General features: G+C 50.3%; 1 protein-coding gene across 1 annotated transcript in view; it reads right to left on the bottom strand.

The window, feature by feature from the left end:
- The window catches only part of LOC309410748 (uncharacterized protein), a gene marked incomplete at its 5' end in the record, with an annotated part of 29,986 nt that extends 4,323 nt beyond the window's left edge, over nucleotides 1-25,663 (bottom strand). Inside the window, 25 exon segments of the mRNA XM_082007194.1 lie at nucleotides 466-3,000; nucleotides 4,774-4,928; nucleotides 6,672-6,792; nucleotides 7,049-7,174; nucleotides 7,606-7,923; nucleotides 8,699-8,858; nucleotides 10,118-10,443; nucleotides 10,875-11,018; nucleotides 11,875-12,044; nucleotides 12,250-12,377; nucleotides 14,670-14,863; nucleotides 16,757-16,987; nucleotides 17,194-17,340; nucleotides 17,623-17,767; nucleotides 18,713-18,895; nucleotides 19,334-19,512; nucleotides 19,840-20,001; nucleotides 20,308-20,406; nucleotides 20,893-20,989; nucleotides 21,582-21,809; nucleotides 23,099-23,205; nucleotides 23,937-24,102; nucleotides 24,505-24,587; nucleotides 25,314-25,370; nucleotides 25,565-25,663. Coding sequence (XP_081863320.1) covers nucleotides 466-3,000; nucleotides 4,774-4,928; nucleotides 6,672-6,792; nucleotides 7,049-7,174; nucleotides 7,606-7,923; nucleotides 8,699-8,858; nucleotides 10,118-10,443; nucleotides 10,875-11,018; nucleotides 11,875-12,044; nucleotides 12,250-12,377; nucleotides 14,670-14,863; nucleotides 16,757-16,987; nucleotides 17,194-17,340; nucleotides 17,623-17,767; nucleotides 18,713-18,895; nucleotides 19,334-19,512; nucleotides 19,840-20,001; nucleotides 20,308-20,406; nucleotides 20,893-20,989; nucleotides 21,582-21,809; nucleotides 23,099-23,205; nucleotides 23,937-24,102; nucleotides 24,505-24,587; nucleotides 25,314-25,370; nucleotides 25,565-25,663 — 6,360 coding nt within the window.
- Between the last annotated feature and the right edge of the window lie 638 nt (nucleotides 25,664-26,301).

Genomic DNA, 26,301 nt, shown 5'->3' with positions numbered 1-26,301 from the left:
AAAAGCTGCACCTCAGAAATCTGCACCTCTGAAAGCATCCTCTAAGCACCGGCAGTGTAGCTGCTGTTCAGACATCGCTATAAAATTCTACCAAGTTTAGCGCATTAGTTTGGTCCGCTGTGCCCTTTCCTTTCCATGCCCAATCCTAACCATGACACGCCGGCTAAACTTGCCTAGACAGGAGATGGGAATTACCCACCCCCAACCTTTGGACTTGACTGAGTTTTCACAGCAAGCTCTGTAGTTCTTTGAGTACTTCTGGACTCAACAGAACACATTCGAGCATGTGAACGGTCTCTGGCCGCAGCTACACAGACAGGCAAGCCTGCTGGCTGCAATCCTGGTTTCTTTGGCCAAGCAGGTCATATCTTTATGGGAAACATATATTCCCATGTTTTTATGGGAAACATCTTTAGAATCCCTTCTAGACATTTTAGGTGACTGATGATCAATCACAGTGCCTACCTGAAGATGAAACCGGTCCTTGTCCCTCTCCGAAACCATACTCTGCAGGATGGCTACTTCTTGCCTCAGAGTCCCATTGGCCATTTCACTCTTGGTGAGGGCAAGAGTCAGTGCTTGTGCCTTCTCTTTCCATTCGATTTCTCCGCTTTCAGTCTGCTTCAAAATAGCAACCACACGCTCCAATTCTTCCCCCTTTGCTCTCCTCTCATCTTCCAGTTGTCGGCTTAGCTCCTTCTGCCTTTTCAGGAGATGGTCTCTCTCCTGGAGAACTTTCCTCTTCTCGGCTTCCTCTTCCTCCCATTTCTGGAGTTTCTGGATTTGTTTCTGTAGGGTCTCCCCTTCACCGTTCCATCGCAAAGCTGATGCCAGTTTTTTCACGAGTTCACTCTGCCTCCTAAGCTCTCGTTCTCTCCCTGTCAGAGTCTTCTCTAAATACCTGACTCTGTCTCTCTGGCGCTTGATCTCTTCATCCTTCTTTGTCAGAGTCTGCTGAACGTGCTGGAGGTCTTCCCGAAGACCTCTTATTTCCTCTTCTAACTCTTGTAGCTCACCTTGAGCCTCGGTCTCTCCTTCCCTCTCAAGCAAGCCTTCTTCCAGGAGCTTCTCTTGCTCTCCGTGCTGTCTAAGCTCTTCGTTCTTCTTGGTTCGCCTAAGCTGGAGATTCTGCAAGGCCTCCAGGTCTTCTTCTTGGAGCTCCAGTTTTTGCAGAAGAGTTGCATTGTCTTCATCTCTCTTCCTCACCACTTCCTCAAGCAGATTCACTTGCTTCTGGCAGGATGCTAGTGCTTCTTTCACGCTTTCTTCATGAAGCTGCAACATGTTCATTTGCTCTGTCTGCCTGAGGAACTCCAAATGGTTCTTCTTCACTATTTGGCTCATTTTGTCTAGATCCTGCTCTAGACTCTTGGCCTGCTTGCCTTCCAACTCCTTCTGCTCCTGAAGGGCCCGGACATGCTCTTGCAAAGACACTATCTCTTGATCTCTAGCTTCTAGAAACGATTCAGCACGTTCTAGTTTGTGCAGGATGGCTTTAGTCTGCAGCACTGCCTCCTCCTTTTGCTGTTGAAGCCTAGAGATAGTCTCCTCCAGAACCTCTATCTTTTTTTCGCTGTCTTTCAGAGTCAGTTTTGGTGCTTGAAGATGTGTTTGAGATGTGTTTTGCTCAGCTGCATGCTCTTCCTCCTTTTCCTTGCGTGCCTCACATTGCTTTCTAAGGCATAAGATTTCTTGTCCTTGCTCCTGTAGTGCCACTTGAAGATGCTGCAGAATTTCCTTCTGCTGTTCAGAGTCTTGTTCTTGTTTTTGGAAGGCCTCAATCACTTCCCTCTGAGACTCAATCATTAAATCCTTGTCTTTCAGTATTGCCTTAGTGTATTCTAAGTCTCTGTGTAAGATATTAATCTGTTCTTCTGTTTTTTCCTCATAGCTCCTTGTTTGCTGCTTGTGCATGTCTAGGAGTCTGTCCTTTTCTTTTAAGGTTGCTGAGGTCTGCTCCAGTTGGTCACGGACAGTCCTTAACTGCATTCCCATGACTTCTTCAGCTTCCTGGATTTGCTTTTGTTGTGACTCAAGCTCTCGCTCTTTTTCAGATAAAGAAAGTGTCATCTTCTCTACTTTACCACGAAGCTCTTGCAGGTGTCCCTCTTGCTGTTCCTTGTACCGCTGCAAGAGACTTAACTGATCCCTTTGAGAATCACACTCACTCTCTCTGTCCTTCAGAAGTGCCTTCAGGTGTTCAAGGCTTGCGTGCAGAGATTTTACCTGTTCTCTCTCCTTTTCCAGTTCCTGCATCTGCTGAGTCAGAGACATAAGCTCTAAGTTTTTCTCCTTCAAGTTTCCTTTCATATGATCAAGATCCGCAAGCAGATTTCTCACTTGTGATGTACCGCGTTGCTCTAGAATCATTATTTTCCCCTCCTGGGATCTGATCTCCTGGTCTCTCCCCTCCAGCTCTTTGCTCATCTTGCTGACAGCAGCCCTCTGCAATTCCAGCTGCTTCTCCAGCTCCTGTATCTTTTCTTGCTGGGATCTGATCTTCCGGTCTCTCTCCTCCAGCTCTTGGCTCATCTTGCTGACAGCAGTCCTTTGTTTTTCATGCTGCTTCTCCAGCTCCTGTATGTGTTCTTGCTGGGATTCTGTCTTCTCTTTTTCCTCTGCTATGTCCTTAATAACCTGATCAAGAGCAGTTTTATGCATTTCTTTCTGCTTTTCCAGCATTCTCATCTGTTCCTGGTATAACTTCAATTCTCCCTCCCTCTCTGACAGGAGGGCAGTCATGTGAGTGAGAGTATCCTGCAAAGCTTTCACCTCTGCTGCATCTTTCTGTAGCATCTGGATTTTCTCCCACCGCATTCTCAGGTCCTCATTTTCAATTTTTAACATAGACAATGTAGTTTGGAGTTCATGTTCCCGGGAGTGATTCATATCATCTCTTGCTGTATTTGCTTGGGTTTCAGAGCCTGTGACTGATTCCTGAAGAAGTTTTATCTTCCATACCAGTTTTTCTCCAACTGCTTGAAGCCTCTCCCGTTCATGCTGCAAAACAGGGAGGAAAATATCTATTTTCATATATATATACAGAAAAATATATATAGGTCTAAAATATATCTAGACGTTTGTTTTTCCTACAAGAGTTGAACTCCAGCTCCAGTGGCAGTCAAGCACTGAAGTTTGAGCTTTTACTAGAAATTAGCAGCTATTCAGTTGGTTTCCCTGCTCGATGTAAATGTTCTGCTGTCTCTCAACGAAGATTTGGGAAGTGCACTGTGTTTACCAAACTCTGTCCACAGCTGATTTTTGGAGTCATTGTGAAATGGAGAAGTGGGAAAATATTGGTCATGTAAGAACAGCTGCACTGGCTCAAATGTCTGAGCTACTCTCCTGCCTATAAGCGCATACACTGGGAAGAAAGCCTCAGGGTGGGGTAGACTGACATGATACCTCCCCAAGCCCAGCACTGTTCCAGCTTGTGAGAACTTTCGCAGCCTCCTCCTGAGGCCATGCAGACCTGCTGTATTTGCAGCACCCTTTGCCAAGGCGTTCAACAGGCCTGCTCTGCTGTAAGTACACCACCTCCTGTCCTCTGCCTGCAGCAGAGGCTCTCACTACCTTCATCAGGTGGCTCTTGTTCATCTCCCGGAGAAGAGAGTGAACGACCGCTGCCCCCTCTCTCCCTGCCTCTCAGGACGGTGGAGCCCTTTCCTGCACCACTCTTTAGGTTGCGTCTTGCCCAGCTTCTTCAGCCAGCCCCATCTTTCTTTTTGCCCCTCTCGGAAGCTCTTCTGGCTCTAGTGTGTTCTTCTGGGCAGGAGCTGCCAGAACTGCAGCCAGGATTTGAAGTCCAGACTAAGCATCATTTAGGCAGTGGCATGATGAAGTTCTCTCTATTAGGATGGGAAGAGAGAATACCTCATTCACCTTTTTTTTTGGTTTTGGACTTCTACTGTGCAGAATTTTCATGGTACCATCCTCTAGAACCCCACTGTCCTCTCTTGAAAGAGTAATGGTCAGATCACAGTCTATCACTCTGCGTTTCTGTGGCTGAAATCAGGACTAGTTTTCCCCTTGCAGACATGCATATTTAGCTGGATCAGCACTTTCATTTCCCAAATGCCTCTGTTTTCTCCCCGCTGTCTGTGCTCAGACGGGCAATGTTGAACAACTTTCTGTTATTATCCAGCTTTGTCTTCTCCCCCTGTTTTCCTGATCCATTGAGAAATCTACATATGGATTTGGACACCAATAATTGCCAAACCATGCAAGGTAAGTAAGTAAGCAAGGTAAGCAACAAGTTTGGAAATTACTTTGACTTAAGCTTCAAGCATAGAAATCTTCAGAACTGAGGAAAATAAACACCCCAAATCATAACTGAGTTTTCTATGACTATGGCATCTTTTCCTACTTATTCACAAGAACGCAACTGGAAATGTTAAACCAGAAAAAACACCACTGGTCTAAGCAGTATTCTTCTGCTCTTGTAGTGGTCTGTGGTCTCTCCACATAGTCTGTGACATTGGTCATCCTAGCAATCTCTCCTTTCTGGACTGTCTTCTCTTACCCAAGGCGATGACCCTGCTAATGCAGCTACACGGCCTGGCAGGAAAGCAAAAGCCTGGGAAACAAGGAAGGAGGAGTGGAAGGAAGGGGAAAATGAGGGAAACTACTCTGCATCTTCTCACATCTGGACTGAACCTGTACACCACCACCCAAAATCAGCTCTCCAACGGAAAAAGTTGCTCCTCAGAATTAGTAACAGAAGGCAAAAAAAAAGTGTAAGGAATGGCGCTTCACGGCATCTGCCAGCCTCACCAGGACATCCTTCCTTTGCTTCTCGGTACTCTCCAGTTTCCTTGCCAAAGATGCCACCTCTTGATGCAGAGTCACAGCCTCCTCCTTTAGAGCAGTGGCCTCTTCCTGCAAGGCAGCTTGTAGAGAGTTCTTCTTGCGTTCTGCCATCTGTGTCTCTGCAGCAGCAAAGGGGAAGGAGAAGGAGAAGGTGAAAAGCGAAGCAAAACCAAACCCTGATTTGCACCCTATCGAGAAAACATCATTTTTTCTCTGCCTGTCTGTGTTTTCCAGGACTAAGCCCACACGGGCTTTCAAAGTAGACATGAGTACAGGAAACTTCCAGGCAGAGAAAAAAAAGAAGAATGGAATGTGGCAAGGTTCAGAAGAATATGAAAATGTGTTTGCTCTTCTGCTTGTTGAAAGGCCGGGGCTAAGGGCATGGCAGCACATCACCCACAGTGTCAGAAGCAGGTTGAACCAACGTCCACGAAGCAAGGACACAGACAGCAGGTGAGAGCCAGATCTAGTGCGCGAAAGGAAAAGGAAGCAGCAGCAAAAGCAAAGACTGACTATAACACAGCTAATTGACCAGGAAGACTTAAGAGACGTTAGAGAAAAGAACAGATGTCAGTGTTGTGCTTGAAGATGCACTTTGCTACTTGTCCAAAAGGACGCTGGGCAGTACGTTGTGCATGGGCAGAAAAAAGAAGAAAGGAAGTATCCCAGTGATACTAGGACAACAGCAAGGCCAGAACAATTGAGCATCACACCAGGACCGAGACCTGAAGCAAGGAGGACTACAGATAGACAGGAACTAAAACTAAGCCAATAGACCAAACTGATAGACAGGAACTAAAGAGGAAAAGAACTGAGGCGTGGGCCAAGCAGGATCCATCCAATGGCAGAATTTAAAGTACAGAAGCTCTTATCATATGTAACACATGTGGTAAAACTACGGCTGTTCCAGAAAAAGGGATGATCTAAGGCCTGAGACGATCTCTCCTGTAAAGAGTCTGAAAAATGACCAGCAGTGCCATCTCAGAGCGGGAACATGAAGAAATGCTGAGCACGTAAAGGCAGGACATGAGCAGGCGACAGCCTGTGGCAGAGGCAATGAGCAATGCCCACCCTTCCCTGTTCCTGCAGTCTGAGACACGGAAAACAAGGCGATGAGATGAAAAAGCTTTTCTGATGGGGAGAGTGGGAAAACAATGACAGAGGAAGGAGCAGGGATGCCTGTCCAGCTATGATGTAGAGAGGCCAATAGCCCTGGAGGCTCTGGGATGGCCTGCAGATTAGAGGAAGAGGTGACTAGCTACATGTGAAAAACAGTTTATAGATAAACCCAACGTGAACACGTTAGCAAAGGCGTAAGTAAGAAGTGGCTAGGGAAGTCAGAACCTGTGTTTGCTATGGCTCTAAGCTCAGACACCAAATCAGTATCAGCAAGAAAACAGGTAAGAAGGATGCAGAAGCACGAGGCACCAGGGAACGAGGAAAAGCAGCGGAAGAAAGGATGCAATAACGCAGGAACTTAACACTGAACTAACGCTCGGTGAATCTGCCACGTAAGAGGAAAAGGAAGTCACTAAAGACAAGCCTTTTTGCAGGTTGGTGCTGTTACAGAGCATATGGAGACGGATGCTGTGAGGCATCAAGCTACCCCTACCTAGCAGTGACCCGTGACCCGAAGGCACCACCTCTGCACATGTGTCACCGGTAGCACAGCGAGATGCACTGCCAGCCACTGGATCCTTCTCTCTCAAAAGCTTCCACTAGTAGTTCTACCGAGAAGTCTCTTGCTTGTTGTTTTACTCCCTTTCCCATCTCTGGGCACTGCACTTTCCCTCTGCCTGGTATCAGAGAACCCCGCTGGTGAGACAGGACGGGGTCAGTGGGTTGGAAAGGAGAAGCTGTACCTTCCTGGCTTTGAGACAACTGTTTCTGCAGCTCTTGATTGTGGGCGCTGAAATGGTCCCTCTCAGCTTGCCTCTTGCTCAGCTCCAGCTCCAAGTCCTCTATCTTCTTCCTCGCATCATTCTGGAAGAGGAGAGAAGAGAAGCATCACCTCACTGCTGGCAGGAGACAAAGAGGTGCAAACGCTAAGGCAGAAGTAGCCAAGGCAGGAGGGGGTGTTGGACAGTAATGGTAGCTGTTATCATCATTCTCCTTACTCCCCACGGCAGCAAGCCAACCTGCCCTACAAGAATTTACCCCCATTCTGGCTTGGGCACTCTGCTCGTCGGTTCTGTCCCACCGAGGGACGGGATCTCTGGCTGCACCAGACATACGTTACCAGATCTTGCTGAGTCTGCTTCAGGTGCTGACGCAGGTCTTGTAGGGCTGCTGCCACTCTGTCCACTGTCAGCTCTGCAGGGGGGTCCCTGGCCTGAGAAACAGTTTGGCCCCACACATGTCCCTGTTCTGAAGAAAGAAGCCATTCTGTTTCAAGCTTTAACTGAAGGGCCTCCAACCAACAAGGCCACCTTTCTACACAGGAGAAGGTGGCGGTGCCTTTGACGTCGTCCGAGAGCTCACATTACAGCAAGACGTGTGTCACAGGCTAGCGTTATTTGGATGACCGCTAAAGCCAGCGCTGCCCCAAGGAAGAAGGCACGTGCCCTCTGACTTGGCATGACTTGGGCCCTCTTTCGTTTTCATGCTGGTCATTTCTCCATGTACAAACATGGACTTGCCTCTCTGCAGCGATGACAGGCTTTCAAGACTTCCCGAGGCTTGAGGCAGCCGAAGCGGAAAGGATGAGGCTACCACATCGGGATTACAGCGAACCACCCCTCCCTCCATCTGCTCTCCTGTACGTGCTCTATGGACTTGCTCAGCCAGTCTGCCACACTTGCCTGAGCTCCAAGCGACCAAGTCTCTGCTGTCACAGATCGTGTGGTGGAGAACCAAGTGCAGTTGCTCCAGCTGGGATCGCGCTTCACAGCGGGCGCTGTCAGCCTGCTGACGCTCCGCGGCCAATGCCTCTGCTCTGTTCTCTGTGCTACAAAGCCTCAAGCGCAGTTCAGACGTCTCAGCCTCCAGCGTGCGCAGAGTCTCCCTCAGGCAACGTTCGCCGGCTCGGGACTCCTCCAGATCCTGCAGCAGCTGCTTCTCTTGAGCTGCCAGGTCAGCCTCCTTCTCCAGCACTACCGCCTGCAGTGACTGTATCTAGAACACAGACGCACAGAGCCTCAGGGACACTGCTGCTCCTGAGGCAGCGGAGCGGGAACTAGAGGAAGCAATGAAGGAGAAATCACCTCAAGCAAATCAACCACTGGAAACAGAAGGCACAAAGCCAAGGATTCAAACTGAGCAAAATAAGCTAGAAACAGGTATCCGGAGGCTGAGGGGCCCGAAGGCGGTTTCCCCATCCCCAAAGGAACGATCAAACTGTCAGGCTTTCGTGCTTTCCAACCTCAGAAACGAAGCTCTGTGGGCGGGGTGAGTGTGAGAGCGGGTGGCTGGCAGGTGAGGTGGCAGATCAAGCATCCCCACATGGAGAGAGGGGCTGCCAGGGATGCTCAGGAGTAGAAGTGAAAGGGAGACAATCAGCATCCTTCATGGGGCATCTCCAAAATGCCCGAGGAACCGGCTGAGATGGAAGTGACTTCCACAGACTGCCATAACCACTTCTGTTTCACCAGACTGCTCAGTGCCCGTCGAAGGCAGAAACGCCATCTGGGGATGACGTTTGTAACAGAGGTACTGAGAAGCTCCAAAGGAGCCTTCCGTTTCTCCTCAGAGATTTAATGCCGTGAACCATGAGAGAATAGGGGAAAGCACAGGCAGAACATCGCAGATCCAGCCTTGACCTCCATGTGCAAAGTCCCTGGGCAGAGTACAGCAGGTGTGTACGTTGTTGGGAGGGGAAACAAGCTGGGGCCTACAAGCTGAAGGTGGGATTCTATGTCCCTGGAGAAGAAGATGCTAGTGCCTAGCTCACCTGGTTGTTGAGCTCTTGTATTTCCCTTCTGTGGTCTGAATGCAGCTTCTGGGCCTGGTGAACAGCAGAAAGAAGCTGAGACACCTCGTTTTGCTGGGCAAGGTTGTTTTCTTCCAGGGTTCTGAGGCTCAGTTCCTTCTCTTCCAGAGACAAGGTCAGCCTGCCAGACAAAGCATGCAACTCATTGCTACGTGGCATAACGTTTAATAAACTCTTAGGACTTCCACCACCAAGGGGAAAAGTGCTTTGTCTGCTGAGGTTTGTCTAAACATCCGGGCTGCTGCTTCAGTCCTAAGGCAGGTTGGCAGCCACACCCAAGCATGTGCCCACTACGCTTGCTTCCACAGAAGAAAGGGGAATTACTGCCTACATACCCGATCTTTCTGGAGATGGGAATGTGAATAGAAACACAACCAAGTCCTGAAATGAAGACATCAGGGAAGAGGAAAGTTTTTCTTCTGACTAATGAGATGCCAAGGGAGACGTTTTGTCAATAATGCAGAGACATTTTCTCCCCCTAGCTTGTATGTCCTGATAGGAAGAGCAGCAACTGACAGCAAGGTGATCCTTGGGGAGTTTTGCCAGCACCCATATCACTTTCAGCTAGAGAAATGACGGCTGACACCAGCCGTGGTAATGGAGGCTTGGAGGAAATGCTCAGATCCGTATAGAAGTCGCAGGATCCCTCGCAGGGGAAGCAAGACTGCACTGCCTTTTATTTCTCTTCTTCAGGGAAGACATGTGCTGAAGACTGGCAGGACTTTACCAGGGGAAGTAGCCTGCCTACCCTTTCTCTTCTTTCGTGCACTCCTTGGACAGTCAGTCCTATCTGCAGCTGCTGAGGCTGGCAGGGACCCTGCTCGAGCCTCTCCAGACACCTGTGGGGATTTTCTGAGGAGCGAGGAAACAGATGGCAATCAGAAACATTCTTCTTTCTTGGGTGTCTCAGAGGGGAATCTGGCTTAGTTCAAAACCATGGTTTTAAGATGGCTTCTCCCAACCAGAGGTATCGGGATGGAAGACCGATACAGATCCCAAATGCTTCAAGTTTACTGGACCCGAGGAGGAGCTGATGGATCAATCCAGCTCACTGTACTGCAGCTCCACCTGCCTCCTTCGGTGCATTTCAGGTTTGAACCCCCTGAAAGTCTCGTTTATCAGTATTAATGTGCCGACCTAACAAAAGAACACCGCCTTTGAAGGGAAGGACTACTCCAAAAGCCACCGTCTTCAGAAAAACAGTAACTGAAGGATTAGAAGAAAATGAAACACAGCATCAAGAGAATGAAACATCTCTGCATGGGTAGTTCAGAAGTCTGCTTTTTAGGAAATGCTGCCAGAGCCGCTTGTATATGCAAAGATCTGGAAATGGCATCAAGCCATCAAACAGAAGGGAGACTCTCACTGGCTTTTGTTTACCTGGCTTTTTCACTCTCAAGGACCTTCAGCAAAGCCTGAAATTCTCTGTTGCAGTGCTCCGCTTCTTCCCATCGACTCCTTTCCTCCTGCAAGGACTGCAGACACGCTTGCAGCTCCTCATTCTGATGTTCTGCCTCCTCCCATTGACTCCTCTTCTCCTCCAGGATCTTCTGGAGGTGCACAACCTCCAGCACCTTCTGCCTTGACAGTTCCTGTGCCTCACTCAGATCTTGCTGAGCTTTGCGGCCAATCACTTGCTGGGACTCTTTGGAGGCTGCTAACTGAGACGTCAACTCTTCCACCTCAAGCAAAACAGAACAAAGCAGTCAAAGACTACAGCTTGTCACTGCCAGACATATCACACACTGTGAGGAAAGGGACAGAACAACTTTAAATTTCACCCTGTCACGACAGTACTAGATTCACAGTGGATACAGCCGACTTGTTGAAAAATCCACGTGGGTCACCACGTTCATCTGAAAAACCACCTCACGAAACATGGCTAGCAGTAACTGGCCAGCAGAAATCCATTCTGATGATCGCTGGCAAACAGGCAGAGGGACTAACCCATCTGTCCAGGGCAGCAGCTGCAATTCAGCTGACCAGTAAGTCTCCTTCAGACCAGCTGAGATGGAGACCACAGTAAGGTGGCAGTCGGAGGGACTACCCCATCAGCCTGCTGCTCTGCAATGGAAAGGCAAGAAGGGGAGAGACCACCTGTTTGATGACTGGAGTCATCTATTGCTGTTCCAGTCACCTGGTTTCGTAGAGCATCCCTCTCCTGCAGAACAGTATTAATTTCCTCTTTGGTGGTTTGGATTTCCTCATTGTGCCTCTTCTCCACTGCCTTGATCTCTCTCCGAGTTTTGTCCAGCTCTGCTTGCAGCTTTTCTGTGATGTTCTGTAAACACAAACGGAGAGCAAGTTACTGGCACGTGCCATCAGGGTCACCTCTCTCCTCTTCCTGTCTCAGAATCACATTCACTCAGCCACTTCTTTCTGCTTTTCTGCCCCGCTCTGCTTCTGCTTGCCTGAGGAGTGGAGGAAAAGGCTTCAAGATGAACTCCCAGACAAGCTCCGCAAAAAAAAAGCAAAGCTTCATCCCTCCCACAAACCCCCACCTCAACAGTGCACAGCAGTGGCTCTCTGCCATCCATAAATCATGTCCCATCAAGGAACTTAAAGGGAGGCTCAGCACAGAGAAGAACCATAGAATCATTTAGGTTGGAAAACACCTTTAAGACCATTGAGTCCAACCACAAAGAAAAGGGGATGTCTCCTTCCCCTCTTTGATGGCTGCCTGTTTCCTAGCACCTCTCTTCTCATGATTTCTCTCTATTCTCAGAGTCTCTATTTTCAAAGCTCACCTGCCTTTTCATCAATGACAAGGTGCAGGTGGACTGCAGGGTGAGAAAGAGACCAGTACCCTGATGCCCTAGTCACAACACAGGCCACGAACTGAAGTACCAGGAACCAGGGGCCTGTTCCGTAAGCTGCCATGCTTTGGGTGGAGACCACCCAATCTTCTGTTGAACTCGTCTTACGCCCACACAGAACCTGTGGCTGCATATACTCTCCCACCATAGCCCCGTGGTCTTCACGGGCCTTCAAGTGCGAGCCATTGGCTCTGCTGCCTGGCCTAGCAACGTGTGGCCTGTGACAGATGATTGCTGCCCTTTCACATGCTCAGGCTGTTCTTCTCCTGAAGCCAGCCCACAAGGCTTGCATCAAGAATTCAGAAGCATATTGTTTCCTACCAGGTCTTGCAGGAGCTTGTTTATTTCCGCTTCATGATCAGCCTCCCGAAGCTGGAGGGTACTGTCACACTGCTGTTCTGTCCGCAAGAGCTGCTGCGCCATGTTTTCCCGTTCCTGCTTCATGAGAGATCGCTCTGCTTCCAGCTCATATCGAAGGCACTGCACTTCCCCTGCAAACACGGCAAACAGCAAGATTCAGAGTCTACACAAGCAGCGCTTCTGACTTTACTGACCTTACGCCATTTGAATTTCGGTCTAGGAGGGATCTGCCTCCAGCTCCTTCACTCCTCAGAAGCACTGCGGACACAGAGCCATTTTTATACCACCTTCCCTAGGGCAGGGCACCACCAGAAACAAGGCACATGAGGCTCTCACCTTGTATCACCTCCTTGGCTTGCTTGACTGCGTGAAGTTGGATTTCAAGCTGACTCCTGCTGATCTCCAGCTGAAATAAGTGCTGCTGAGCCTCAAACAGGCTGGATACCAGGGTCTCCTTCACAGACCTGCAAGTTGTGAATACGGAGAGAAAGGAGCTTCTTGCTCCTGACATCCACGCAGACTTATTCCAGTAGGAAGTCGTTCAAGGTCCCTACACCTGAGGATGGAAAATGGCTTGCATGGAAACTTGTATACAGACATCACATTTCTACCGTTGCAAGAGCAATGCAGGCCCCTCCGAGGGAATGCCCGGGCTTTCCTTACGACCTAGCGTAACGCAAAAAAGCCCAGCCGAGTTTGATCTCAGTAGACAAATCTTAAATTGCTGTTGTCCGATCTAGGACACGCGGGTAGCTGTGCCCACAACGTCTGTGCCGGCAAGCAAAAGCCCAGCCTCTGCTCGCAGCCCTTAATCTCATCAGCACTTCCAGGTTGCTCTGCAGCAGCACAGAAAACAGAAGAGTATTACCCTGACTCGTGACTTTTTAGTGCTGTTCATAGCATAGGTATAGGTAGGTAGTTTTCCAGACTCCCTATATTTAAAAGGGGCCAAAGAAATACATCAGGTGATATAGTAAAATCTCATGCTGGTAGCAGCATTTGTAAGAAATCAGAACTAGATTTTATCTGAACAAGAACGATCTGAAAGGAGAGACAGGTATCCTTCCGTTTAAACGCTGGGAAGGTCAAGAGAAAAACTTGCTACCTTTATTTCCACGTTGCTAACTAAGTAGGCAGTAGCCCAAATGACTTGTCACTCCTTAGACAGGAAGCTGTAGTACTGCAGAGGCAAACTGTTACTCCAGAGACTTCAACCAGCTGGTGCATAGATACACAGGATTCTGGAACCAGGAGCTGCAGTTACCTCCCTGACCTCACACAGCGCCCTGCGTGCCAGCGTCCTCCAATACACAGCACCGCCTCACTAGTACAGGGATGCCATCAGGGTAACGTCCTTCAGGGCAACGGGGCACCCGAGTGGTACAACAGCAAAACCCTCAACGGGAGGATTTCACTGCTTTGATGGACAACGGAGGATCGATCTCCAAGAAGGAGAACAAGCACAGATTTCTGATTACGCCGATCTCGGGCAGTCCAGAGTAAATGTGCCCCATTTCATGGATAAATAGAACTCAGGCTCTAAAACAGAAAAGATGGGACTCCAAAACTGTGACAACAAAAGGCTCTTGAGAACAGCATCTGGCAAGAACAGTTGCTGATTTTTCATTATCTATTGCCAAAGGTTCTTCATAACTAACTGATCTCTTTTTAAAAATAGCATTTATCTCTTTGGCGGAAAAAAAAAAAAAAGGAGCTGAACATTTAATAATTTAATAACAGCCCAATAATTGACCAAACATAATTCAGTTGGATCAAATAAGAGAAGCTGGAGCTCCAAAGAAGCAGCAGCTCTCAAGAAACACACTGAGTCAAAATGGCGTTTATCAGCCTTGCTAACAACATACTCTGGAGTGGTAAAGTGTAGAAGTCAAGAAGTACGACAATCAATCTCAAATACCAAATGTACAGATCTGCAAGTTCAGGAGTCTTCTAAAAAACACCTAAGACGAGGACAAACATCTCAAGTCTTTTTCTCTTTTTCTTTGTGGAAGGGAAAAGCAGAACTTGTCACATGTGATCTCAGAAACCCGATACAGCAGAAGCACAGAAGCTTGTTCCTTCCCTGTATAACTTCTCCGCAACGTCTGTCTCTGAACAGCAGGTGGTAAGGAGCCCAGGACCCAGGCATCAGTGATGGGCAACAATCCCCAAAGACTGGTGAGAATTCAAAAGAGGTTTCTCTGCTGCTGCTGTAACCAGCTCTAGGTCCTGCACCATACTTGACAGGAGTTAGCTTAGAAACAGAAGGCCCTCAAGATTTTCAGCCTCTAGCTTCACCCTAAATGGCAGTGTCCTCCTCACAATGTCCGTACGCAACAGCCTTGAATTCTGAAGATCCCATGCCAAACTACTTATTAAGGGAAGATCTATGTTCAAAGGCACAGAACAAGAAACCAAAACTAGAGAGAAACTTCAGGTTTCAGTAAATGTCTGCATGGTTTAATTGCTACTCAACGCAGAGCCAAGTTGGCTTGCTTTGGACTTCACACCTGTGTGAAGTGCAAGGGGGCAGAAACATGAGCCCAAGGCTCAGGGGAGCTTTAGCTGTCAGAAAATAACACTCAAATCATGGTAGACTCTTTTTTCTTTTGGCTCGAGAGTCTTCCATTTTCTGTGCATGGAAGGTGAAAACATCTGAAAAGCACGCAAGATGCAATAAAACCTCGTGTAATGATTACCTTTATAATTACAGACATTAAATAACGTCCTGCCTAGGCTCTCCTCCCTGCCTTTACCTGGTTTCCGCCAACTGCTCTGAAAGGCCTTGGTTGTCCCGCTCCATGGCTGCCAGTCGCACCTCTAGGGCGGCCTTCTCATGCACCAGCAATTCCTTCTCTTTGGATGCCTCGGCCAGCGCGTGCCCTTGGCGACAGGACTCCTGGCGCAACTGCTCCAGACCACTGCTTGCCAACTCTTGCTGATGGTAAACCTGAAAGCGGGACAAAATACAGTTAGAGCCCTTTCTCTGGAGTTCTGTGCAGAGCCAGCCAGTGCCACTGGTGAACCAGCTACCGCAGAAAGAGCTCCTGTACTGTGGGCTGAAAGCTTAACAGCATCTGCTGTATACCACGCTCATACCCTGGGCTGCCAAAAGGCACTGGCACCGTTAACTTGGAAGAGATGCGTAAGGCCCTACTGGCGTGCCGGGGACCACACAGCTCCTTCACGACAAACGTACGTATCCCACACTACGTGTTTTCATGCACAAATTCTGCATTTTCCAGAACTGCCACCTTGCAAACTGACATTCTACCAGGATCTATTGTAGTGCTGGAAATTTTCAGGAAGGTTTGAGCAAAAGCATCTTTGCTCATGGGAGAAAGTGAAAATACACATGGTTTCACCTTCTAGAAAAAGAAAATACTCAAAGTGTCACCTACTTTGGTGTCTAAAGTCTGGCTGATGTGGCCAAAGAGATGGTAGACTCTGTTGGCACAGTAGCTCATGTCAAGAACACTGTTTACTTGTCTTACACAAACAAGTTGTCTAATATACCTTGCTGGTATTCCAGCTTGAAGATTAACCACAATTTTTGGGCTTTTTTCTTCAGTCTAACACCGCTGCTGGGTATTTGCCAAACATACCACATACTCCAAAACTAAGGCTATCTAACAGAGAACAGACCGTCAGAAACAAACAATTCTCTCAAAGCTATCCCATAATACCCAAGATCATACATTGTGACACTGACATTTCCGTGATGACAAACTCCCTAGTCTCCTCCAGGGACATGATTCTCCCAAGCTCTTCTTCCAGGCTACCAAAATCAGTTAGTCCTGACTGAAGAGTCTTGTGTGATCACCTCTTTCTCCTCTTCTTCCTCAACGCCTAAAGAGACTCTAACAATCCATAGAATCACAGAATCATTTCGGTTGGGAAAGACCTTTAAGATCATCGAGTCCCACCGCACACCTAATAATGGCCAAGACTGACACCCACCTCGCTACAACCCCCGTTCAAGTACTTGTAGAGAGTGATAAGGTCTCCCCTCAGCCTCCTCTTCTCCAGGCTAAACATCCCCAGTTCCCTCAGCTGCTCCTCATCAGACTTGTGCTCCAGACCCCTCACCAGCTTCGTTGCCCTTCTCTGGACACGCTCCAGCACCTCAGTGTCTTTCTTGGAGCAAGGGGCATAAAACTGAACACAGTAGTTGAGGTGGGGCCTCACCACTGCCAAGCACAGGGGCACGATCACTGCCTGCCCTAGTCCTGCTGGGCAGGACCTGTTTCTGACACAAGCCAGGATGCTGTTGGCCTTCTTGGCCACCTGGGCACGCTGCCAGACGATACGCAGCTGGCTGTCGACCAGCACCCCCAGGTCCTTTTCCCCTAGGCAGCTTTCCAGCCACAAAGTTGCATGTATGTCTTACAATACCATTTCAACAATTTCAGGATGTCACTGCCGCTCTTAGCAATACATGACAGCAGGCACTGACTTGCAGCTTTGTCCCGCTCTCTAGGCTCAGACAAATGGAGTTTTGAAAGTTGCAGACTTCTCAATGAAAAACATAAATAGGAACATGCAGCCCTGCTTTTCACCTCAGAAAAAGGACTCAGAGCTACACAGTTTGCTGCTTTGGCCACATGTGAGAGTAGTAGCCCCACTCAGATTCATGGACAATGCAATCGTCTCTTTGCAGCTTACCAAAAGCTCTGCAAGCCATCAAGACGTTTCCAAGAAGAAGTAAACATGACAGTAAAAGCATGACCTCCAGCACTGCCATGTGTCTCCTGGACAAAACCACTGCAGAATCCAACGGATGCAGCTTCACTGAGCCAAGCAGCCCAATGCCCACCCAGAAGCACCAGGTTTTTGGTCTCACCTGACTGAGTTTCTCTTGGATTTCTTCCTTCTCCTCTGCCAGCCACCTCAGCTCTGCCTGCAGCCTCTCCTGTTGCTCCTCTGCTTCCTGCAGCAGCTGCTCCAGGTGGGCTTTCTCTGCGCAGAGCTCATCATTTGCTCTTTTACACAGGCTCAGCTTCTCCTGGTCAGACATCTTTGCTCTCGCCATGTCGGCCACTCTACCTGACAGAACTTCATTCTCTTGCTCCAGCTACAATCACAGAAGCAGAGAGGAAACAAAATACAGTTTTATGTATAAATAAAATACAGAGTTTACTATGAAGAAGCTTTGGCATGCACAGGAAGAGGAACAACATGTCCATATTCAGTCAGCCGTACGGTCGGAAGGCAAGAAGTCTCAGAAGCAGCAGCAGCTGGAGACAAACACCTCACAAGCTCTTTGGCAGCGCTGCTCACCTGCAGCACAAGTTTGTTCAGCTGCACTTTATCCAGTGCGAGAGCTTCATTGATGCTGCTCATGGTTGCTGTTGCAACATGCAGATCAGCATTTTCAGCACTCAGCTCACTGTGAGCCCCGGTCAACTCTGCTACCAACTGCTCAGCCTGAAGAGACAAAAGAACAACATGACAATAAAAGCAGGAAAATCCCCGACTTCAAGCAGCAAGCCCACACCCCCGTGCGTTTCTGACATACTCCCAGTTCAGCGCTCCCAATAAGCACGTGGGGACTAACTACCCCAAAGAGCCTGGGTGCTCTGATCACCGTTTTCCAAGATGGAGAACAACGTTGTCCCTGTTCTCTACTGCCAGAAGCAGCATCTGCGGTGGTCTTGTTATCACAACTCCCTCTCCCACAAGTGCTGCCTAGCAAGATGGTGACCATACCTTCTCCAGTGCCACCGTAAGCTCGTGTTTCTCTTGCTTCAGCAGATCCCTCTGAAGGTGCGATTCCTCCAGTGCCTCTCTCGCAACTGCCAGCTCACTCTGTAATAATGAATGTTTGCCTTCAAGTGCAGCTAAGTCCTTCAGTCTAGGAGAAGGGGAAAGGCAAACAAGTGGTTAATGTAAAAATATGCTCATTTCCAAAACCAAGAGCACATCCTGTGTCCCAGATATGGCAGTTTGAATGACTTCCAACAGCTTCCTATTTGCACCTAACAAATACTGGAATTCCCTGACTAGAGCTGCCTCACTCTTTGTCATTGATGTAGGTGAAACACTTGTCACTGAGAAAGTAAAACAAGCTTCCAGAAATCACAGAACATTTCCAAAAGGTTCAGGTACTCTCAACCGCTTCCTGCCTGTTAGTTCTCTCTCTCCTTTTCCACACATTGGATACGAGACTTTCCAAAGTTCGTCTTTGGGCAAGACAGACTTTCTAAGTCCAGATTCATATTCCCATAATTGCTCTTGCCTTCAGCAGTGAGATGAAGGAAGAGCCTGCAATCTGTTTGGGGAGGAGATGTGTATGAATTTCCAGTCCAATAATCATAGGATCACAGGATGGTTCAGGCTGGCAGGGACCCCAGGAGGCCTCTAGCCCAATCTTCAACTCAAAGCACCTGGGGTCAGCTATGGGATCAGCCCAGGTTGCTCGAGGCTCTCTCCACTCGGGTCTCCCAAATTTCAAGGGATGGCATCTGGATGGCCTCCCTGAGCAACCTGTTCTGCTGCATGATCGTCTTCATGGTTCAAATTTTTTGTTCTCCTTGAATCCAGTCTGAGCCTCTCTTGTTTCAGCTTATGCCTGTCAGCAACTACTCTGGCCAGGTTTGGAATGACTTTTTTTAAAGGGTCATAAAGAAAGTACAAGGAGGCAGCTATGCTGTGTGTCAGTAGGTAGCCAGACCTGCCCACGCAGTCCCATCACCCTTCTGTGCTACAAACGAGGAGCATGCAAAATTCATTCTTTTACGGTGGGCCTCCTCAAGTCCAGCAATGCCCACCCCTGCCCAGAGAAAGCTTTAACGCTCACAGGAGCTCCTGGTCACAACGTGCTCTCTCCATCGCCTGTTGCTGCTCCACCTTTTCCCTCTGGGCTGAATCTCCCTTCAACTGCAGTTCAGAGTTACTTTGACGCAGACGCGAGGCTTCTTGCTCCGTTACTTCAAGCTGTTGCTGTAGCTCTTCCCTGGTTTGCTCAAGGTTTGCACAGTCACTGCAGAGACAAGGCTCACTTAGAAGAACACAGAGGCCTGAAGAGTCACAGGTCCCATTTTCATCACGCCAGGATGGAGTTGTGGGGAGCACGGTAAGGAAGAACTTGCTCTCCCCCTTGCCAGGTAACCGAGGAGGGAAGGAGAAAGGAAGGCAGGCTTTTGCCTTCATTCAGTGAGCAGCAGTGGCTAGGAAGGGCACCCAAAGAACACAATTCAGAGAAGCAGCATGTCGAGAGGGAGGCCTCTTGTAGTCCAACAACGCTCGGAATCTCCAAGACAGCCTTACGATGCACAGTAGAGCATGAAAAGCAGTGACAGGAGGATGACAAAGTGCCAAGCGTGGCAGGGCAGGCGAGTTCTTTGCCCATAAATCCTCCGGACTCCCAGCACTGGAAGCAGATTGCCTCTAGAGCGCAGGAGGAGGAGGAAACACTCACCTTTGGAGGGCTTCTACCAGAGCCTGGAGGTGCTGCCGGTGGCTGCTGGACGCCTTGCATTCCTCCTCCAGTTGCTCAAGCCTTTGCTGCAGCTTCCTGCACTTCTCTTCCTGCTGTCTGTGCTGCTGCTGCAGGAAATTGAGAGAGTCCTGCCTGGCAGAAAGCTCTTCTCTTAGGGCCTGCAAGGAATGGGCAGGGAAAGAGCACAAAAAAGCCATAAGGAGCAGGGAAGATGGCTCCAGGTAGCTGGAGTGGAAGCAGCAAGCAGAGAGACAGCTCACCTGAAGGCAAAAGCTGTCACGAGGGGGTGGAGATCAAGGAGAGAAAAGAAGTAGAACACAGAGCTGGCGAGACTGCCAAGGTAATACTCAAGGTAGCAATACTCAATAGCAAGAGTGGGCAGGCTAGAAAGGAACTGGCTCAACTGGCAAAGTAAATGGAAAGCTGTCAAGCTAAGCATGGCATTAGCAGCTGAGCCAGCAGGGAAGACAAGCAGAAATTCTCACCTGTGTTGCTCCTCGCCTCCTTGCCAGTGCTTCCTGAACCAATACAAAGGCACGCTCTGCATCAAGGGGGCTCAGACAAGAGAGGATGTTGCTAGGCTCTGCATGCTGGGAACTCTCAGGGCAGGTAATGCTGACCGTACTGTCACTGTCATCTAACACCACCTGAAAGCCCGCATCAAGCCGTTACTCTTTGCTCATTCTATTGGGCTTCCTTTATCTATTTCTCCTTTTCCCCCCACTTCACCCTAGAGTCATTCAAAACTCAATTCTCTCATTTCTTCAGTCAACAAAGCAGTTTTGTCCCTGTGGCCACAAGTGCTCCGCGATTGTGGTCCCAACTCCTGAGCAACCTGATCCAGTTAAAGATGCCCCTGCTCACTGCCGGGGGGTTGGACTAGGTGATCTTTAAAGGCCCCTTCCAACCCAGACTATTCCATGGTTCTATGAGTCTCTGAACTCTGTACTCACCTCCATTATATCTTTTATCAGCTTCTGGAGGGAAAGATTCTCTTCTTTGACACTTCTAGTCAATGAAGCTTCATATTCTTTCTCTAATCGACTTCCTTCCTGGGAACAATAAGGCAAGGGTGGGCAGGGGAGAGCTGCTCCCCTCTGTAGCATTCCCATCCTCAGTAGCACTGCCATGCCGATAAGCCTCAGCCCTAGTGACTCCAGTATATTCCCTCCCACATCTATTCAATTTCTTCTTTGCAAAAACTAAGAGGAGAAAGACCAACAGCTAGTTTCTACAGACTGCTGTCAAGCTATCCATTCCAAGGAACTCTCATCCCTAGAGACTGAAAGCCACAGGCACAATAGCACCGCTGCAACCCCCCTGAGGAAGACACCTGAACTGTCTCCAGCCCCCCTGCCACTGCCTGCACCTGGACTGACTCCACATGGGCCCAACGCACGAGGAATATTGGGCCATGTGCCTGACGTTCCCAGACAGTTAGCACCTTTGCCACTCTTTCTCTTGAGGAAGCTACACCTCTTTGTGCTGAGCCTGGAGAGCAAATGCTGCGCCACCTCCCAGATAAAGGGAAAACATACTAGAATCTCCACGGTGTCGTGAAGTGTCCTCATGGTCGTCTCCTTCTCCTCATTCTGTTTCTGAGACTGTACAAGCAAGGCCGAGAGCTCCACCACCCTGAGAACAGAAGGTCCACGTGCCATTCCAGAAGCATTGCACACCATCGCCTGTTAAAGAGCTCAGCAGCTCCCAGAAGCATAGCAGAGAAAGTTCAACCCAGAAAATACAGCAAGGGCAGCATTCATCTCTACAGGTTCATATGCTCAATGTTGCAAAACAGCACTTCTTGCCCCAAAGAGGCCTTCTGCACTCAGCCTTGCAAGGACTTGTCAGTACACAGGTGCTACACTGCTTATGATGGCCCTGGGCAAATGCCTCCCAACTCCCTTTAGCACAGCCCTGGCTAGCAAAAGGGCTGTACGAGAGACAGAGCTCTCTTTATACTGGTCTCAACCGCTCACCAAGAACCACTTAACGGCAAAAGCACTGAAAGACGCAATCTCTTTTCCAGTCCGGGCTTACTCAGAAGAGCTGCTGTCACTCAGACCGTTTCTTCTGTCCTTTCTGCGGAAGGCAGTACTTTGACGAGGGACAGAAACAAGGCTGTGCAGAATGGCTGTGTTTTAAACGTGAGCACAGCCCAGCTAGGAATCCAAGCAGCAGCCACAAAAGATCACGCTGGCAACAGCCACATTTAAAACACCTTCACCTGTCTTGAAGCTCCTTCTTCTCCAGGTCCCCCTTGACTTGTAAGCTCATCACTTCCTGAGTCTCCTGGTTTATCTCCTGTCCCGCTTGCTGCTCTGCCCGATCCTTCAGGACAGCTCTACCCAGCGTGATGGGCTGCCGGAGCTGTACGACGGATTTTAGATGGGAGCAGTTTACAAGTATAGATCCAGAAACCCTCATTTGCTCTGCCTTCAGCTCAGACAAATCTCTGAAGAAGAATAAAGAAAGAGCTCATGTTCACGCCACCATCTTTAGCAGCCGACTCACCTCTGAAGCACGTAATTGTGCAACAGTAAAAGCTGGCAGGAAAGATGACATCTTCGTTGCGGACGAATCATTCATCTGACACTTTGGGACCAGGACACATCTTGACAGGTGAGCAACAAGTCTAGGGACGGTTGAGAAATGAGCCTGTTTTCTCCTCAGAGAGAGGAAGAAATGGAGGGCACAGCCAGAAGTCTTCATGAGCCTCTCATTACTCTTATTAACTGTTGCTCCTGCTCTCTCTTATTAATATCCTCTAGTTATCATCAACAGATGTAAGGCATTTTACCAAGGTCCCCAGCTTCTATACCTACCTAGGGGATCAGCCTTAAGCGGGCTATTATTATCAACCCTTGGACTGCTAAGAGGCTCACAACAATATCTACATAATAAACATTCCAGCAAGGTGCTGTAAGAATAAGCTTAAAATGTTGTAGCAAAAAAAGCACAAATATCACAAGAATTGAATAGTAAGTCAGGCACACTCCACACACTAAGGATGGCTTATCGCCAAAGAAGGTAAATGGCTGACAATAACCCAGAGTTGGAAATAAACTGCATGCTGACACCAGAAGAAGGTACTATTACGGCTATGCTACATTTGTTTGTGTAGAAGGCAACTGTGAGAAAGGAACTTCAGAGAGCCCAAATACAAGAAAACAATCACAAAAAGAGGTATTGGACTAAGCAAAATTAATTGGATAAATGCAGAAACAGGGTAGAGAAGATATTCTTTCTCTCAGCAATGCTGGTACAGGACTAAGCACATACAAAGCGACCAGAATAAATGTAAGCTGGAATTGAGAAGAAAAAAAAAAAATATATCCATGAATGATCTCTCCATCGGGAGCAGTGGGAAAAGAAACTCAGTGAGATTTAAGGCAGATTTTCATCATTCTATAGAAGGGACTGCTCTACGTGCGGCATGCATAGCGCTGGTGAGTCTCTTCCAATGTGTCCACACACGCCTGTGTCTCTGTGAATATGCCCAAACATCACCATAGTCAAGTCACCTGAATAAGGCCCCTGCATTGCCTATAGCCCGAGCCCCTCAGCGTTACCTGAAAACCAGCATCGAACAAAATGCTTCTGAAAATAGCCTAAAGCACGCTTAATGCTTTAGGAGAAATCTGAGCTTTAGCCACAACTAAAGTTAACATCGAGGCTCAAAAAGCAGGTGTGAAGGGAAGCTACAGCTCTTCTGCAAGAGCTCTAGCCTTAGCTTCTACTCACCGGTCAGTGGCAGTCTTCATTGCCAGGAAATGACGGCGGAAGGTTACCACCTGGCACCACAGGCCGAGGAGACGGTTATGTTCACCCCTTAAGTAGCTGTCATAAAGCTGAACGTGCAAAGACAAAAAGAAATGCCAAGTCAGCCTTCGCTGCCACTGCACAAGTCTCTCTACACAGGAGAGACTACAGCCACCATCCCCAGGTCTCCTTTAGCAACCACTGCAACAGGGGCATCAAGGGCTCAGGAGCCACCACAGAAGCATCCTCAGCAGACCTGCCACCTGACTGCCAAGAAGGGAACGTCCACGCTCCTCCTGCAGGAGTGGACGGCAGCAAAGCAAACTGATCACGATTCCTCCTCTCGCCTTGCCGAGGTGTCCAGCGGTCGTGGTGGAGGAAGACAAAAACAAGCCCCTCCGAGACCCGCGTCAGATTTCCTGCCAACAGGCTGTTACGGGAGGTAAGGGAGGCCTGCCTTGTTCTTCTGCTGGCTCCTCTGAACCTCAAAGCACACAGTCCTCTCTGGTCTCCACTGCTCTAGACAGACACCTCAGGACTATTAAAAAGATGAGCGGTCCTCTGTGACTGCCCTGCAGTGCCCAGCAACAGCAAGCATTTGCCTCCAAGACCGAGCAGTACGCTCACAGCAGGTGGGCATCTTCCATCACCACAATTTGCTGACACTCCTCCATCTCACACCCCTGGCTTCTGCTCGTCAACACCAACACAGCCTCAACAGAGCCACAACCTTCCCACAGCAAGGCCTCTAGGCCACAAATAAAACGCACTCGCATTCCACCCTGGCATCGCCCGTGACGCTCCCGTAGCCGCTCCTTACCTCACGTTCAGCGCGCCGTTCACTTTCCCTCAATTCCAGCTCCTGCTGGGCCCTCATCCAATCCGCCATCAGTTTTCCAACATTTTCTCTGAGGGCTGAATTAACCTCATTCGCTTTATCGAGGTGCTCCCGCAGGACAGTGTTCACTTTGGCCAGCTTCTTACACCTTGGAAAGGGAGAAACAGCAATGAGGCCTCTGAACAACTGCTATCCACAAGCAGCATCCCCGTCATTTCCCAGCTCCCTCCACACAGACTTTGTTGTCAAACCGAGAGGCAGTAGAAGTGCTTTCTAGCATTAACTGAGAGCTCTCTGTGAGGGCAAACTCATTTGCTTAGACTGGAAAGGGTCCTTTGGATGTCGCCCGGAATAGCCCCCCACCCAAAACAGAGCTGTTCGGCACACACCCCTAGGACTGCCCCACGGAAAACAGACTGTGGACCCTTCTCCTTTCAAAGCAGCTTGCCCAGCCGCTTCCCCTGGGGTGACCAGGTAGCACTGACAGGTTTCCCCTCACTTCCACGAGCATCCAGTGTATCAAGTATGAGGGAACGCTCCTTCCTGGTACCTTTGCTGCTCCTCTTCCCACTGAAGCAGTGCTTTCTTCAGGGGGTGCTCTTCGGCGGCTTCCCACCTGCCTGCAAGGGAGCCCTGAAGGAGAAAGGACATGTTTAGTCAAATTCTCCTGTTCCCTTCGCTCCTGTCAGCACCCATCGCTTTCCCCTCCCTTTGTTGGCTATCATCTCAGGAGCTCGGGGCTCCTTCCCGGCGTAACGGTGTCGTGACTATGGACAGGAAGGGAGGGGAGGGGCGTTACTAGCTAATGGCAGCAGCTCTCCTCAGTCTCCCACTGTTGCACTCTCACAGCGAGGCATCCTCAGCTCATGACCGCGAGCGCTCACTTTGACCCGAACCCCAGGAACGCTCTCCCACTCTCCTGCCCTTCGTTTCCTGGGTTCACTTTAGCCATGAAGCAGAAAGAAAAGCGCAGAGCCGGCTCTGCATGTGGAACGCCAGCATTCTCGCCTTCCAACATGCCATGTTTCAAGCGGCTCTTTTTCAGAGACAGCCATGTAGCGTACCAGGCAGCACAGCCCTCTCCCGAGACCTAGGACAAACGCTGCTCCAGCAGCAAAGCCCTCTTGCACGCAGCTAAAAGCCTTCCTGACAGGCTTTTCTGGATGGGCATTTCTGGGCCTACCGGCTGCTCTACGCGCGGCAACCAGACAAACCACCGACGGGCAACCGTACAGGGCTTCCTTCCAGCCTCAGGTGGCAGAACCTCGTGTTCCTCTGCCCCGGCTTCGGGGAGCTTTGTGCTGTCTGCGTCAACGAATGCTACGCAGGCGAACTCTCGTCCGCAACCTGCACACTCACCCCTGCTGCTCCCGCTCGCCGCTCCAGCTCTCGACACCGAGCCCGGTACTGCAGGACCTGGATGGGCACACGCAATGGCCATGTGCGGCTGCAGCCTGTGAGGGGCTCGGCTACTCCTGCCCCGGCTTTTCTCCCGGTCCCGACAGCCCAGGCACCGGGCCCTGCCCGGCGCTGCCCACACGGGCAACAGGGAGCCGTGGCGGCCCGGGGCAGCTCTCGACACGGGCCGGGCAGGCGCCCGCGTTCCTCACCTTCGCCTGTAGCAGCCGCACCAGCACCGCTTGGCGCTGCCGCGCCTCCTGCGAGCTCTGCAGCCGGCGCCGCAGGGAGGCCTGGCTCCGCGCCGCCATGGCCCCGCTCGCCCGCCGGGCCCGCCGCCCGCGGGGCTCCGCCGCCTGACGGGCCCCGCGGCGGGGGCCGCTCCGCGGCCGGCCCCGGCGGACCGAGCTCAGGCGGCTCCGGGCCGCGGGCTGGCGCCTGCCGGGCCGGGCGGAGCGGCTCAACCTGCCCGCCGGGCGCGACCGGGAGCCGGGCCGGGGGCCGGGAGCGCCGGGCTCGCTCGGGGCCGCTCTGTGGCAGCGCTTCCCTTCTCGCTCCTCGCTGACGGTGCCGCGCCGGGCTGCGGGGCTGCCGCGGGGGAGAGGCCGCCCAGGCAGAGGTTTGCTCCGGCGCGTTCTGCGCGGAGACCGTTACCGGCCGCGCAAAGCGCTGCGGGCAGCACGCGCTCCGGGGAGCGTCCGCGAGAGCAGGAGCGGCGGGATGCAGCCCCTGGCACCGGGGCGGCGATGGGGCGTGTGGGCACCCTGGGGCGGGGGGGCTGGCACCGCGGCGGCACGGGGAAGCTCCCTCGGCCAGGGCAGCCCGCGGAGCAGCGGCAGCTTTCGGCTGAAAGCTCAAGCTTCAGCCCTTGGCTGCGCTGGAGCAGGAGGCCCCGTCTGGTGCGAAACCCAGAGCTCCGCGGGTGGCGTCGCTGGCGCTTCGTCTCCCC

Source organism: Phaethon aethereus, assembly GCF_964289735.1.
Source record: "Phaethon aethereus genome assembly, chromosome: 16".
Lineage (NCBI taxonomy): Eukaryota > Metazoa > Chordata > Aves > Phaethontiformes > Phaethontidae > Phaethon > Phaethon aethereus.
Note: the sequence above shows the minus strand (reverse complement) of the source record. Positions and strands in the feature narration are given on the sequence as shown.